Below are 15,367 nucleotides of genomic sequence, written 5' to 3' on the forward strand. Positions count from 1 at the left end.
TTAAATGTCAGAATGATGAGATTGAATGTCAACATGATGAGATTAAATGTCAGTATGATGAGATTAAATATCAAAATGATGAGATTAAATGTCAGAATGCTGAGATTAAAAGTCAAAATGCTGAGATTAAATGTATGTACTTGATATATATATGTATATATACTGTATGTAGTGTTGATGAAAGCGTATGTTTGTTCTTGTACTTTGTAGTACTTTCAATCCAACAGGATGTCGGGGACGTGAATTAAAGAAAGGTCACAAGGTCACGAGCCGGCTGAGCCATGATGATGCAATTCTGTCTGACAGCTGACATTACGCAACCCCCCCCCCGCACCCCCCTGATCCGTTAACAGCCCAGCGTGAGTAATCCATTCACCTCAACGCTCAGTCCTGATGAAGCCCAGCGTGCTGTGCTTGGATGGTATGGATTATATGGATGTATGGATTATATGGATGGTATGGATTATATGGATGGTATGGATTATATGGATGGTATGGATTATATGGATGGTATGGATTATATGGATGCTATGGATTATATGGATGGTATGGATTATATGGATGGTATGGATTATATGGATGGTATGGATTATATGGATGGTATGGATTATATGGATGGTATGGATTATATGGATTATATGGATGGTATGGATTATATGGATGGTATGGATTATATGGATGGTATGGATTATATGGATGCTATGGATTATATGGATGGTATGGATTATATGGATGGTATGGATTATATGGATGCTATGGATTATATGGATGTATGGATGTTATTGATGGTATGGATGGATGGTGTGGATTGTATTGCAGTCTGTTGTCTGTAGTCTGTAGTCTGTAGTCTGTGGTCTGTAGTCTGTAAGGTCCAAGGTCCAAGGTCCAAGGTCCAAGGTCCAAGGAGAGTCTGGAGTGGGAGTCAGCCGGGCAGGAGATAAGTGAAATGAGGTCATCCCTAAATCTGGACGTGTAAAGTCAGACTTTCTGGCAAAGTGACAGACGCCCGTCTTAGATGACACTCACGGCTTTCACGGCTGATTTTGGCTCCGCCCCAAATACAAGCTGGGGGGGGGGGTGCACGCGGCGCCAAGGTCAGTGGTTCATGCAGAAAAAGGTCAAGATGGAGGTTGATTCAGGATCTTTATTTCTATTTCTCTGTTGCTGCTTCTTGCATGGAGGGAAGGCCCAAACAGAACCACCAAAAACAAAAGAAGAAGAAGAAGAAGAAGACAGGCTAAAGGTGCATAGCAGCCCCCCCCCCCACCGGTACAACTAGTAGCCCAATACTAGTTGGTCCCTAGAAATACACGTGTAGCCTCTGAGTCCATGCGAATGTAGAAGATAAGTTCCGGTAAAACCATCAAGACGTAGAACGTAGACCATTACAGGACTTTCTTCAGCTCGTCGTACAGGACCAGCACGAAGGCTCCGCCCATGCCTCGCAGCACGTTGGACCACGCCCCCTTGAAGAAAGCCTTGGGGCCCTCGTCACGGGCGATCTTTCTCCAGCAGTCCACGGTGCCGCTGTACATGATGTCGGCTGCATGGGAGGGGGGGGGGGGGGGGGGGGGGGGGGGCGATGGGAGAAACGTGAGGCTAAGGGTTTGTAGGCACACGACAGGGTTTGATTCCCGCTTTTGACTCTTTGGTTTAAAGCTGTTTTTGGTCAAATCCAGGATACCAGGTGTCATGAGATTAAAACCGGAAAAGATTCCTGGTTCGGAAAAAAAAACGGTTGCCTGGTGGGCGCCCGGCTTGGGATGATAATACACCAAGGAGCTGAAAATGCTCAGAGTGAACCCTCTTCCTGCCTTCTGGGGGACCTGAGACGGTATCTTTGGAAAACGGCTTCCAGGTTTGGAAATCTGGGATGAAAAGCCAACATTCATTCATTCATTTTCTGCCGCTTATCCTCACGAGGAGGGGGTGCTGGAGCCTATCCCAGCTCTCTTTGGGGAGAGGAAAATGCTCAGAGTGAACCCTCTTCCTGCCTTCTGGGGGACCTGAGACAGTATCTTTGGAAAACGGCTTCCAGGTTGGGAAATCTGGGATGAGAAGCCAACATTCATTCATTCATTTTCTGCCGCTTATCCTCATGAGGGGATGCTGGAGCCTATCCCAGCTGTCTTCAGGATGAGAGGCGGGGTCCACCCTGGACTGGTGGCCAGCCAATCCCAGGGCACATATAGACAAACAACCATTCACACTCACATTCATACCTATGGACAATTTGGAGTCGCTAATTAGCTTAGCATGTTTTTGGAACGTGGGAGGAAACCGGAGTCCCTGGACGGGGAGAACATGCAAACTCCACACAGAGATGGCCGAGGGTGGAATTGAACTCGGGTCGCCTAGCTGTGAGGCCCACGTGCTAACCACTCGTCCACCGTGCAGCCCGAGAAGCCAACCTAACATGTGAATATTACGTCAGATGTCGGATGTGACCTTCTCCCGGGATCCTAAATCAATCATGGACGTAATTCCACATGATCCTTGGAAAGCGGTTCGGAGCGTCACAGCTCCACACCTAGCGGTTCTAGGCGGTGGTTCTGGTACGAACAGGACCTAGATCTATCCCGTATCAGGTTTTCCGGATGGAAAACCGTTCCTATTCCGAACTCGATACGAGCGGTCCACCGAGGAGCTACAGTCCGGTTCCCGGAGAAGGTATGAAGAAATGTGATGTTTTTTGGGATTACCTCCTTTGCGGCCGGATTGCATCATCATGCGACGGCGGACGGTGTCGAAGGGGTAGGACACGAGGCCGGCAACGGCGGTCACAGACTGAGCGATCATCCAGCTCACGACGATGTGCGTGTTCTTGGGATCGGGAAGCATGCCTGGCGAGGAAACACAAGGTCAGCGAAGCGGTGAGGAGGAGCCGCGCCCATGCCCCGCCCACGCCCCGCCCACGCCTCACCCTTGGCCGTGTCGTAGATGCCGAAGTAGGCGGCCCGGTAGATGATGATGCCCTGCACGGAAACGCTGAAGCCCTGGTACAGACCCTTGACGCCGTCCGACTTGGAGATCTTCACCAGGCAGTCGCCCAGACCTTTGAACTCGCGCTCCCCTCCGGCTTTGCCCACGTCGGCGGCCAGACGCGTCCTGGCGAAGTCCAGGGGGTAGACGAAACACAGCGAGGTGGCCCCGGCCGCGCCCCCGGACGCCAGATTCCCGGCGAAGTACCTCCAGAACTGCTTGTGCTTGTCCACGCCATCCAGGAAAACCTTCTTGTATTTGTCCTTGAAGGCGAAGTTCAGGGCCTGAGTGGGGAAGTACCGGATGACGTTGGCCAGGTTCCCCCTCCAGAACGACAGGAAGCCTTGCTCCTTGGGGATGCGGACCACGCAGTCGATGATGCCCTTGTACTGCTTGTCCGCCGCGATCTGCTTGCTGGCGTGTTGGACCTGGGGGGGGGCAGCAGGGGGGACGCCGTCACTACACCGTGCTCGCGTGGGGGGGCGCCGTCAACCTTGCGGTGACCTTGTCTCTTCCGACGCCGCGCCGGGCCTTTCGACTGTCGACAGGCCCGCCCTCCCGTTTAGACCCACGCTTCACAACCAACATATAGAGGATCTTTGATCGTCTACTTCCTTCATATAGAGGATCTTTGATCGATGTTTTAGCAGTACACTACTTCCTTCATATAGAGGATCTTTGATTGATGTTTTAGCAGTACACTACTTCCTTCATATAGAGGATCTTTGATTGATGTTTTAGCAGTACAGTACTTCCTTCATATAGAGGATCTTTGATTGTTTTAGCAGTACAGTACTTCCTTCATATAGAGGATCTTTGATCGATGTTTTAGCAGTACAGTACTTCCTTCATATAGAGGATCTTTGATTGTTTTAGCAGTACAGTACTTCCTTCATATAGAGGATCTTTGATTGTCTTAGCAGTACAGTACTTCCATCATATAGAGGATCTTTGATCGATGTTTTAGCAGTACAGTACTTCCTTCATATAGAGGATCTTTGATTGTTTTAGCAGTACAGTACTTCCTTCATGTAGAGGATCTTTGATTGATGTTTTAGCAGTACAGTACTTCCTTCATATAGATGATCTTTGATTGTTTTAGCAGTAGACTACTTCCTTCATATAGAGGATCTTTGATTGATGTTTTAGCAGTCCAGTACTTCCTTCATATAGAGGATCTTTGATTGTTTTACTGATGCAGTACAGTACTTCATTCATATAGATGATCTTTGATTGTTTTAGCAGTACAGTACTTCCTTCATATAGATGATCTTTGATTGTTTTAGCAGTACAGTACTTCCTTCTTATAGATGATCTTTGATTGTTTTGGCAGTACAGTACTTCCTTCATATAGAGGATCTTTGATTGTTTTAGCAGTACAGTACTTCCTTCATATAGAGGATCTTTGATTGATGTTTTAGCAGTACAGTACTTCCTTCATATAGAGGATCTTTGATTGATGTTTTAGCAGTACAGTACTTCCATCATATAGAGGATCTTTGATTGCTGTTTTAGCAGTACAGTGCTTCCTTCAACACAGCAGGGTGCTGCTGTCATATAGAGGATCTTTGAAAAAAATGTCTAGAGTGGGTCATGTGAAATAGATGATCTTTGGCCTGCCTTTTAGCAAGTGATATTCTGATGATATTCGAGATACTAGATAGTTTTAGGCCACCATTAAATGTACACAAGTACACACAATCTACACTACAAAACCAAAATAAAGTTCCGATTACAAGAAGAAAGGTATAATAGTTGGAGCAAAAACAACAGAAATGAAGACCCTGTTGTCATTTTCTGAAGATAAAGTCAAAATGTTACAAGAATAAAAGTTTCATAAGAAAACTGGACAAAAAATCAGCAGCAATTTCCAAGACTAAAGAGAATAATGTGGTAATATTAGGAGGAAAATAACTTCATTCTAGCAGCATACATCATTTCTACTTTGTAAAAATAGAATTTTTACAATAAAACAATTAAAAAGCGGGAAGGGGGGGTTTAAACGACTGACCTGCAGCAGGAGCTTGACTCTCTCGATGGGGGCAACAGCCGTCTTGGAGATGGCTGCGGCGATCCCACCCGCCAGGAAGTCCTTGGCGAAGGAAACGGCTTGCTCGCTCATCCTCCTGGGCTCTCCGAACAAAGTCTCTCGGTCAGGGTGGCTCGCCGCTCCGGGTGAAATGGCCGAGTTCACGGGGGGGGCACAAGGGATTTAAAGAGCCGGGAGTGCCGAAGTGGGAGGAAAGAAGCCCCTGGCAACTTCCGCCTTTCATTGTGATTGGAGAGTCTGAGCCAGTGGGCGGGGCTTAGCTCCTTTCGCTTCAACTCTACTGGTGGTGAGCTTCTTTCATTGGTCAGGAGACTTCCGACTCTTTTTGAAAAGAGTCACTGAATCACTAAATGAAATAGAGTCGGCACACAAGTGACTGCTCAGATATTTGCATTCAAATTTATGTATTAATTTAAAAATAATACAATGCTACGGAAAAAAATTATTTAATTTACTTTAAAAATATATTGAATTTTTTACTGAATTTGAATAATACATTTAAATTAATTAAATCAAGTAATTCATTTTTTTTAAACCCTGAAGCATATTGGTGAAGCAAAGTGATTCACAAGCTAAAAACAGAGGACAGAATCATGTCAAATAAGTGAAAATAAACAAAAATCGTAATAAAACCATGAACATGACTGATTGTTAAGAAGCATAAAAGGCTGAAAACTTTATTTCAACAAACAAACATGACCTGAAATGACGGAAGTATCAATATTTTGATTGGAGAAGTCAGATCGTCCACTTCGATGAATTCTTCCGACATCCTAACTTCAACGACTAACATCTGCAAAAGTCTTTTCATTTATTGATGAACAGCGAAAATAAATCCCATCCCAAAAAAATATTTTTATGGTGAGAAACGTCTCAAGGTCGTGTCGGGAGGTCAGCCGAAGCAGCTGAGGCGGAGGCCGGGCCCTCCGCTATGGCGGATAAAGGTCAGCCCAGCTGTTTCGCTCCTTTGGCTGTCACTCAGTGGAGCGGGTGGCAAACCACGTGTCAATCAGCTGACCGCTGACACACTTTAAGGCGGGGGGGGGGGGTCTACATTACCTTTTGGGTTGCTGTGAGATGGTATGACCCTGAAATGAAGGTAACACAAATCCTTCCCCAAACAACACGATGTTTATGAATAAATACATATTCATTCATTGACGGCAATAATCGGCATGTTATGATCTGCTTCATATCATAACTGACCAAGGCACCGGAATAAATAACTTTCAAGGCACATACACGTTGTTACCATGCTAATCTCCCACGTCTATTGCGGTTGATTGGTTGGAGACCCGCCGGTCATATCCTTATCATAAACTTATGATAACTTATCATATACGTATCAATCAATGGAATAAATAGAAGATTTGGGGAGTTATAGCATACAAAGCTAGCTAAATAGGCTTCTAAAATATTATTAGAGCCCTGACGACATAAAACCCAAACAGGCACTTTTACACTTCTACTACTCTTTAACGACGGAATCACCAACACCCGTGATAGCATAGCAAGCTAGCGAGCTATAGTTAGCAAGCAAGCTAGCTAGCTAGTTCGACTTGCCAATTGGCTCCCTAAAGTTAAGAAAGTGTTTCAAAGGCAGTGAGGAAAAGACGACAAAGGAGATGAAATCGTACCGTCACGTTTTATCCATTCAATGAAATTCCGAGTTATATGACTCAATATCAATAAATGGAATTTTTTCACGGTGAGAGCAAAAAAGATTTGTTTGTGACTTTCTAAATACAGGTTCTAACATTATTAGCGCCCCAGAGATATTAAATAACACACCGATGGTCACTTTACGGCTGCACGGCTACACAGCTAGCATAGCAAACTAGCGCGCTACCTCGTTAGCCTTCGCAAGTTACGAACGCTAAACATAAGTGTTTTAAACAAAGAGGGGAAGAAGGACAACAAAGATTAACAAATGTTTAGACTAATAACATATGTAAACAATTATATTTGAGAAGCTGCAATATCGCGAGGGATTACTGTACTCCAAAGTGGGTGGGGCTTTGTGTTTGAATGGCACTTGTGTTATTACTTCCTGCACAAGTCAAAACACTGCAGGAAGTCCAATGTTTAGAGGTAGAAACATGTAATACAAAACATACAATGTAATGTTTGCGTTTACTGTGGAGTACTGTCCCTCAATACCACATCATGAGGTACTCCAATCGCAGAGCTGTAACAAAAAAACTACTGTATAAAATATTTTAAGTCCAGTCCTGCATACCTCCAGGTACACAAACTATACATGATGATGGGGGGGGGGGGGGTGTCACATGTACCTAATGGAGTGTCTTTTATTAGCTTGAGTGTTTTCACCAGCGGTTCCCCAAGGTGGTCTGCCCCGCCGCGCCAAACTTCCTGTTCCTCAGGTAGCGCTTCACTTCCTGCAGCTCGGCGGGTCCCAGGCTTTGGTCCACGCCCGGCGCCGGCTTGTAGCTCAGGGGCGACACGATGTACCCGTTGCGGTAGAGGCACACCCGCTTGCACGTTTCGAAGCAGGTGAAGAGGAGGCCGAAGTAGGGGACAATCTGTTAAAAAACGGCACGTGGATATTCTCTTTTGGACGCGGCGTCCGTCCAGCGACACGCAAGCCACCTTGACATTTGCGGCTGAAATCGGAGAGGTGGGGGGTGGGTGAGGGGGAGGGGGTCACGCTGTCCCCGACAGACCGCTCACCTCGCCGGTGATAGGGCCGCTATTAATGACTCGCTCCGCATTGTTTCCCATGCCTGCCCCGCCCCCTCCCATATGGGCCAAGGGTCACATGACACGTGGCCACGTGGTCACATGACACTCATCCATATCGACTTCATCTTTTTTTTTTTTTTTACTTTTTTCTCTAACAATACATTTTCTTTTGGTACTATTACTATTACTATGTACTTCCTTTCTGTTTGTTTGTTTCTCATAATATTACTACTTTTTATTTTTCAACTACTACTGAAATGCCACAATATTTCCTCAAAAATTACATCTTTTTATTTTTTCTTTTAGCTTTTTTTAACTATTTCAACTTTTTTCTTGTAATTTTTCTCTTGTGGAAATCATGATTTTATTGCTATAATATTTTGACTTTATTATTTTTAATTATCATTATATTTTATATCATTATATATTATATTCCATTGTGTATTATATTATACAAGTTATAATTTTCATAAAATGATAACTTTGTTGTTTTGTTAACTTCTTAAAATATTTTTTTTTCTTTAGTACTTCAACAATGTTAGTTTTCTTCATAATATTCCAACGTTATTTGCTTAAAATTACAACTTTTTGTCAAATTTTTTCTGGTAAAATTACAGTCAATTTTTATTTTAAACTTTTTTTGTTTAGTTATATTTTTACAGGCCTATAAAAAAAAAGCAGTGACCTGCAAACGGCCCTTGGGCCGCACATTGGAGAGCAGTGGCTCAAAAGGTTCAAATGTCACCTTTGGAATTGGTACTAAAATGTTTTATGGCTTTATGTTGGTCACAATTTCGCCCCTGGAAGTCGTTCTTTCTATTTGTGACGGAAATGCAAAGCAGCGTGTGATTGACGGCCATAAATAAAGGATTTGTACCTTAATGGTGCTGGCACTGAGGCCGCTCCACAGCGAGAGGACGCCCTTATTTCTCACCACCTGTACGAAGCAGTCAATGACGCCGCTGAAATGCACATCAACGCCACCAAAATGGGGGAGACGGGAACTCTGGGCCTGCAAAGGAAGGAAGAATGAGCCTTTTTTTCCTTCCTTAATTGGCCGTTTGTCATCCTGATGATGCAATATGCCATCTTCCCGCTGGGAAATAACGTTTGCATGCTTCATTTACTCTCACTGCTCCGCCAAATCTGCACGCCGTTAACCCGACTGAACCGCAAAAGAAGACATTTTTACAGCTCTCAAACGCACCCGACGGGAAGGAAAGTGACTTTATGCAACGCGTGCTCGTCTGTGGCAGCTCTTTTGGAGCAGCAGTGCTCATTTGTCTTATGGACTTTAACAACAGCGCCACCATGTGGAGGATTTACATTAAGAATAACAGCAAAAATGATTTTTACATTTTTATTTTTGCTAGAATAAAGTCAAAATATTACATGAAAAAGTTGTAGTATCAAAATAATGTCATTTTAATATCATATTTATTTAATGTCATTTCATATAATATTCAAGAAAATATATATTTTTTGTTTTGTTTAGTTTGGATAACAATAATAACAATACAACATAAAAGTTAGCATTCTTGCAAAATGAGGTGGCAAAAAAAGTCCAAATATGGCAATAAAGTCATGATTATGAGATGAAAATATACAAGAAGAAAGCTGAAATAGTTGGACAATTTAATTTTTTTTTTAAATCGCAAAAATGACAAAAATACTGAAAATATGATTTAAAAAAGTTGCAATTTGTTGAGAATACACTTGTGAAAAAGTCCCATTATCATTTTGCCATCACAACATTTCATTTTAGTAGCATTAACTTGAAATATTAAAGCAAAAATGATGCTATTTTTTCCATATCTGAATATTATGAGAAACATAAAAGTATTTTTATAAAAAAGAGAATCCAAGTTTGAAGGAAAGTGAATCCCTGGCCTGCTGCTGCTGGTTGGCTATTTTTAGCCATTTTATCCAAAACGTCTGCACGCCCCCGCCATGCGTTCACATTCCCAGCTGCTGTTAAAGGCGATGGTAGCGGCTAATAATAGGCAGATAAAAGCGGATGTAGTATTCTGTCCTTGGCGCCGCCATTGTTCCTTCCCTTCGTGTCCTTCTCAACGCATACGTGACACAATGTGATGCTAGCTCATGCTTGCTTAGCATATACCTAGAGCATATACCCTATAATATATACCCTATAGTATGTACATTATAGCATACACCCGATAGCATGAACCTTATATCAGGTACCCTATAGCATACTATACCCTATAGCATATACCCTATAGCATGTACCCCCTATGTCTGTACCGCCACATTTGGCCTGGAAACTTGAAAAGATTTTAGCACTGATGCCATTGCACACCGGAAACGAGTGAGTGAGTGAGTAAAGAACACCAACACCGCCCCCCTGTGGGTTTAGGCTGGTAGTACAACAAGTCAAGTTCAATATTGAATTCAAAGCTGAAAATCTCATTAAGATTCGAGGATGGACTCTAATTAAATCAACCAGTAAAAAAATGACATATTTTCTCTATTCCCAAAGGCAAGTTTTTGTTGTTCATGTAATTAATTTTTTCCATCGTATGTATTAGTGGTGATAATATTATGACAACCTGTAATTCACACGTCAATCATGCTGTACTCAAAGACTAAAGATTAGATACACACCAAGAAGAAACAAAGATATGACGTCATAGAAAAGTGCAAACTGTATGAGGATGAATCCATAATGTGATTTCTATAATTTATACAATACAATGACTGCATTATATAAGGTGTGAAAGCGCAGCAGTGACTTACTTGCATCTTGCGTTTGACAGTTTCGAAAGGATAGGAAAGTGTTTGAGCCACTGCTGCGGCAAAACAGCCGTTGATGAAGTTCTGCAGAGGGGAAAAGCGGAACGGGGGCTCCTGCCACAGCTTGTCCACGTTCATGTAAACCACGTAGCATCCCAGAGAGAAGGGGAACGCACCTGGAAGCAAAGCAGAGTACATTGTCGACAAGGATAAGGCCCATTGGAGATGTTTTCTTCGTGACTGCGTCTGGCATACCCAAAACCGTGAGGGAGAAGCCCCTGTAGAGAGCCAGCAGGCCTTCTGTGTGTTGGATCTTGGACATGACGTGCACAACACCAACGTATGTGGGCTCCCTGCAGTGCTGCACAATCAGCCTGGTCTCGGCTACTTCCAGAGGGTACGTGAGAAAGGCGGCCGCCACGCCAGCGAGGCCCCCTGCCAAGATGGCCCTCGCCTGGGAGATGAAGCCCAATTCATCCATGTGAATGTGGACTATCCTAGACACAGAGCAGAGAAAACATTGTGTTTTTCATTCTGTTTATGTACTTTTTGGTGTTTTTCCAGAACATCATGTAGTGTACAATACAACAAATGAGGAAGTGGGTTGGTTGTGGTTGCATTAAGGTGTGTGGGTGTGTGTAGTTTCCACTGCCTTGTGAAGCTATATCAGCTATTGCCGGCAAAGTGTTTATTTATCAACCACACGGTGCCACCAGATCACGTTTTGACCTACAGTAACCCACCGCACTCCTCTGTTTATTCACCCGGACTTTGACCTGACAGGCATCAGTAGTTGGCTTCAGAGTAGCAACTCTCATTAAAGACATTTATCAGACAAGTGTCGTATTGACAATTATATTCACCAAACACGAATGCGAGATTACATTACTGATGAGTCATCGATTTAAGCGCCATCATGAGTACCTGCGAGACGTAACTCAGGGCTGCACTTCCGCTGTGTACTTAAAAATCGACTGAGAAAATAAAACCACCTGATTGGCTGAAAATAAACAGCAGCACTGAAACAGGAAGTGAATAACCAGCAACAAAACTAACATTTTTACGACAAATTGCGGTATTTTAGAAGTTTCAAGACAACTTTCATTAAAAATGCCTGATTCCCACCGATCCTTAAGATGCTAAATCCCTTATTTACAACACTTGTGTCCTCGCACAGCTAGTACGCCGTCACCGAAGCAAAGTGTGGCTAACAACCAAACATAGCATTTAGCCCAAAACAACAACAAAACATCCGCACATGTGGATAAAAGTGTTTCGCACTTACTTTCTGTATGTTGCCAGATGAATTGCAGTGTACGGGAACAATCGCAGACAGGAGGCGAGGTTTCCCTTCCAGAACCCCTTAAGTCCCTCATTGTGGTAGATGAGGGGGAAACTTTGCCAAAAGCCCTTCTTACAGTGAAAAGTACCCACCTGGCTTTTAATTTTCACCACTTCCAAAGGAGACGTGGCGCTTTTACTAAACAAGCCAGCGAAACCGGCACACAGGAAGCTTTGACAACTCGTCAGCCTGTTGTCCTTTTTAACAGTGGCCATAACTAGTTGGCCTTGGTTGGCCGGAACGCTAGTTTCTCCTCAACAACAACAACAATCTGTTGACATGAGCCGGACATCTATTCCTAGAGGAAGATGAAGTGCATCCTGTTTTGGCAGCCGGCACCAGTTTCAGGTGACAGGCCGGGGGCGGTCCAACTCACAAACAAGTCTCTAGTCTTCCTCGGAACACTTCCTCGTTGTCATTAGTCAATGGCGAGATGCGTTCATGGACACTGCGAAAAATCACTACATCTGTATTGTGCGTTTCCATGTGGTGTAAATGAACAGAAAGCTCAAGAAAACAGTGAGTGGACATCCGTATCACTCACAAGCGTAACTCTTACCAAGGAAGTAAAATGTGCTGCATTCAAGTATGCTCGGACATCCCATAATATACATCTAAAAACATGTGCAAAAGTGTATATCAAATGTATACCAAAGTATGAGTAGCAATACGGGTCCGATATTTCATTGATATCGTCTGCCTATCAAAGTCTGGCGATGTCACATGACTAAACAGGAGGATGGACTGACACCACAGCACCACTAGAGGGCGCCAAGTGGCCAGGTTTATATCAGTAGCACCCATTTGTTGCCAGTGATGTACAGTAGTATTAAAATAACTGTAATTATAACTATAAATGTGGTTTATAGTACGAATCAAAAGTTTGGGGATCTCAGTTTTCTGGATAATGCGTAATCCAAAACATGCAAAGGATGAAAAAAAAACTGTCTGTAGGAAAAAGTTTATAATGTTTGTAATTATGTTCCATATTTGAAAGCAAATGTTCCAGCCATGACAAGCTAGCTCTTTCATTCTCTGAAGTGGCGTCATCGGGTGACACATCTCAGCTAAAGCAGATTAAAGAAACATTTCTCCAGGGAGATGGTGGAATTGGTTCAGTATGTTTCCATTTAAATAGCAGTCATGCTAAAATGTAGTGTTGCTGCTGGATGTTCATAGTATCCCGGTCATACTGTATGCTTGTTTTCTTGTCCAAAAGAAGATGGTTTAAGACAAGACGCTAGAGACAAAACGAGAAACATATAAGACACCCACCGAAATCTCTATTTCACCTCCAAATATTCATATTTCGGGGTTCCCAAACACAAACACCAAGCATTTTAGACTGGTCCGTAAGAACTTTGATCCTAATGCTGTAAACGTGAATAACATGGCTCCAGAAGGTCAGATCTCCATCATAATTGGTACAAATGATCACCACGACCCCTTGGAGACACTTGTATCTCACTTCCTGAATTCGTCTGTGTCGCGCCTCAACTTCAACCTGCTTGCAGATTTAATTTAAAACGAGAAAAGCACTCAGAGAGATCTAATTCAGCATAAATATTCAATATTAGTCCTACATTAGCCCTACAATTCCAAAGGTCTCCTATATTTCATATTCTAGATCATAGTATCCGGAATGATGCTTCTGCCACTAAGCAAGGCATTATGGATATTATATAGTCAGTGTTGAGTGCCAGTGTTTGGGAATTGAAGCAACATTCCACGTGTTGTCTTATCAAGAAGCGCCCCGACGTCGTCCCTTTGCATAGAATACAGTCAGACCATCGCCTTCCTGTATGTATATCCCGCTCTTCCTCAGTCTTCCTCAGTCTTCCTCAGTCTTCCTCAGTCTTCCTCAGTGCTGGAGCAGCCGGCCCGCCTTTGTGTGTCGGGGAGCGGCACGTAGCGGTCGGCGTAGGCCGGCCCGGCATTGTCATTCCCTGCATGTCATGCGCAAGCCCACCCTTGATCTCTCACTTTGAAGTGCATTAAGCGGAAGGCGCTGGGGGGGGGGGGGGAGCGGTCAAGAGAGGGCGCCCACCGCCAACTGATCCGGGTCGGTTGGGGACTCTAAGAGCGGGGGTGGTGCTGTCATCCTCGCAGACTGGTGCCAGGCTCACAGAGGGCCGCAATAAAATTCTCACCTCATTATCTGAGACAGTCACATCACAGGCTTGTGTTGTGCGAGGGGAGGGGCGTATGAAGAAAGGCTGGGGGGCTGGGGGGCTGGGGAGCCACACCACAGTCTGTATGTGTCTTGGGTGCAGGGGTGAGAAAAATCAGGCAGAAGTACAACTCCGCGTTGACACCCCCGCCCCCCCACTTCTCTCTTTGGCTCACTTAGCAGGAACGGGAGACATGTTATGCAAAAGAGCCCCCGCTTTTAAATATGCTTTCCATCACTGAAGGGTCGTCAGGGTTTGTTAGGAATAGCCAACGCCATCTTGCACCTCATTAGAGCTAACGCTCGCGTTGCACTCGTTCTGCGAGTCGCCTTAAGGCCTTTCACCTTTTAGATACGCGACCGCGTCCACGGAGGCCGCCGACGTAAAAAAACAGCAAAATGGGCCTCAAAGCAACGCCGGGATTTGAAAACGTACCACACAGTCGAGGTTGGACCTCACGTCCACGCCAGCCGTGGGGGGGGGGATCATCGTGTTGCAGCATTGCACGCCAGGCGTCTGGGGACGATATTGGCACGCAGAAAACTACAAAAAACAAAAACAGCAGCAATTTTACAAGAATAAAGTCCAAATATTAAAAGACTGTTATGCAACCTAGCAAGAATAAGTAATATCTTTATGGGACTGAATATTCTCAATATTATGAGGAAAAATACATTATTTTAGGAGCTTAAAGTTAAAATATTCATGAAAAGAATAATCATTATTATTCTTATATGTTTATTTGAATTATTAGTTATTTTTTTAAAACTCAAAATATTATGAAAACTAAAAGGTCTAATGTTAAAAGTCAAAAATATGATGGAATAATCAGACCTTAATAATAATAATAATGACATTTACATGAAGAAAGTTTTAAAAATAAAAAAAAACAGCACACATGGAGGAAAAAATAGACATAATCTGAAGAGAAATAATTTTACAAGAATAAACTCATAATATTATGAGGAAAGAATTGAAGTTTACTAGCATAAAGCTGAAATAGTAAAGAAAAAAAATAAAGTTGCAATATTATGAAAAATATTATTACAAATAAAGTCGCAATTTTTTGAACATTTTGTTGTGGGAAAAGTTCTAATGTTACCAAATAATAAAGCAATAACTACAAGAAGAAAATTAACTAGAAGTAATAGGAATAGTAAATAGTTATTTTACAACAGACAAAATATGAAAAGAAAAAAGCCGCCATTTAACAAGAATCTGAATATTATGAGGAAAAATATGAAATTTTAGTAGCATAAAAGGTGAAAAAGTGTAATATGAAAAACAAAAGAAATACTATGAAGTATCCATTTTACAAGAATTTAAAAAATCATGTCGTGTTAGTAGTATAGAGCTGAAATCTGA

At 43.1% G+C, this 15,367-nt stretch overlaps 2 protein-coding genes across 2 annotated transcripts; both read right to left on the reverse strand.

Annotated features, from left to right (window-relative positions):
* Nucleotides 1-1,151: 1,151 nt before the first annotated feature.
* Nucleotides 1,152-5,188, reverse strand: slc25a5 (solute carrier family 25 member 5). Its single transcript, XM_058057631.2, has 4 exons — nucleotides 4,994-5,188; nucleotides 2,924-3,410; nucleotides 2,703-2,843; nucleotides 1,152-1,543 (listed from the first exon to the last, which is right to left on the reverse strand). The coding sequence occupies exons 1-4, from the start codon at nucleotides 5,102-5,104 to the stop codon at nucleotides 1,386-1,388; spliced, it is 897 nt and encodes a 298-aa protein (XP_057913614.2). The 5' UTR covers nucleotides 5,105-5,188; the 3' UTR covers nucleotides 1,152-1,385.
* A 2,073-nt stretch (nucleotides 5,189-7,261) lies between these two features.
* On the reverse strand, nucleotides 7,262-12,257 carry slc25a43 (solute carrier family 25 member 43). The gene is made up of 5 exons (XM_058064795.2): nucleotides 11,775-12,257; nucleotides 10,745-10,986; nucleotides 10,493-10,665; nucleotides 8,613-8,747; nucleotides 7,262-7,575 (listed from the first exon to the last, which is right to left on the reverse strand). Exons 1-5 carry the CDS (start codon nucleotides 12,044-12,046, stop codon nucleotides 7,360-7,362), a joined length of 1,038 nt encoding a protein of 345 aa, XP_057920778.2. The 5' UTR covers nucleotides 12,047-12,257; the 3' UTR covers nucleotides 7,262-7,359.
* Nucleotides 12,258-15,367: the final 3,110 nt, after the last annotated feature.

Source organism: Doryrhamphus excisus, linkage group LG23 (genome assembly GCF_037039965.1).
Source record: "Doryrhamphus excisus strain RoL-2023G ecotype Guam linkage group LG23, RoL_Dexc_Guam_v1.1, whole genome shotgun sequence".
NCBI classification, from domain to species: Eukaryota; Metazoa; Chordata; class Actinopteri; order Syngnathiformes; family Syngnathidae; genus Doryrhamphus; species Doryrhamphus excisus.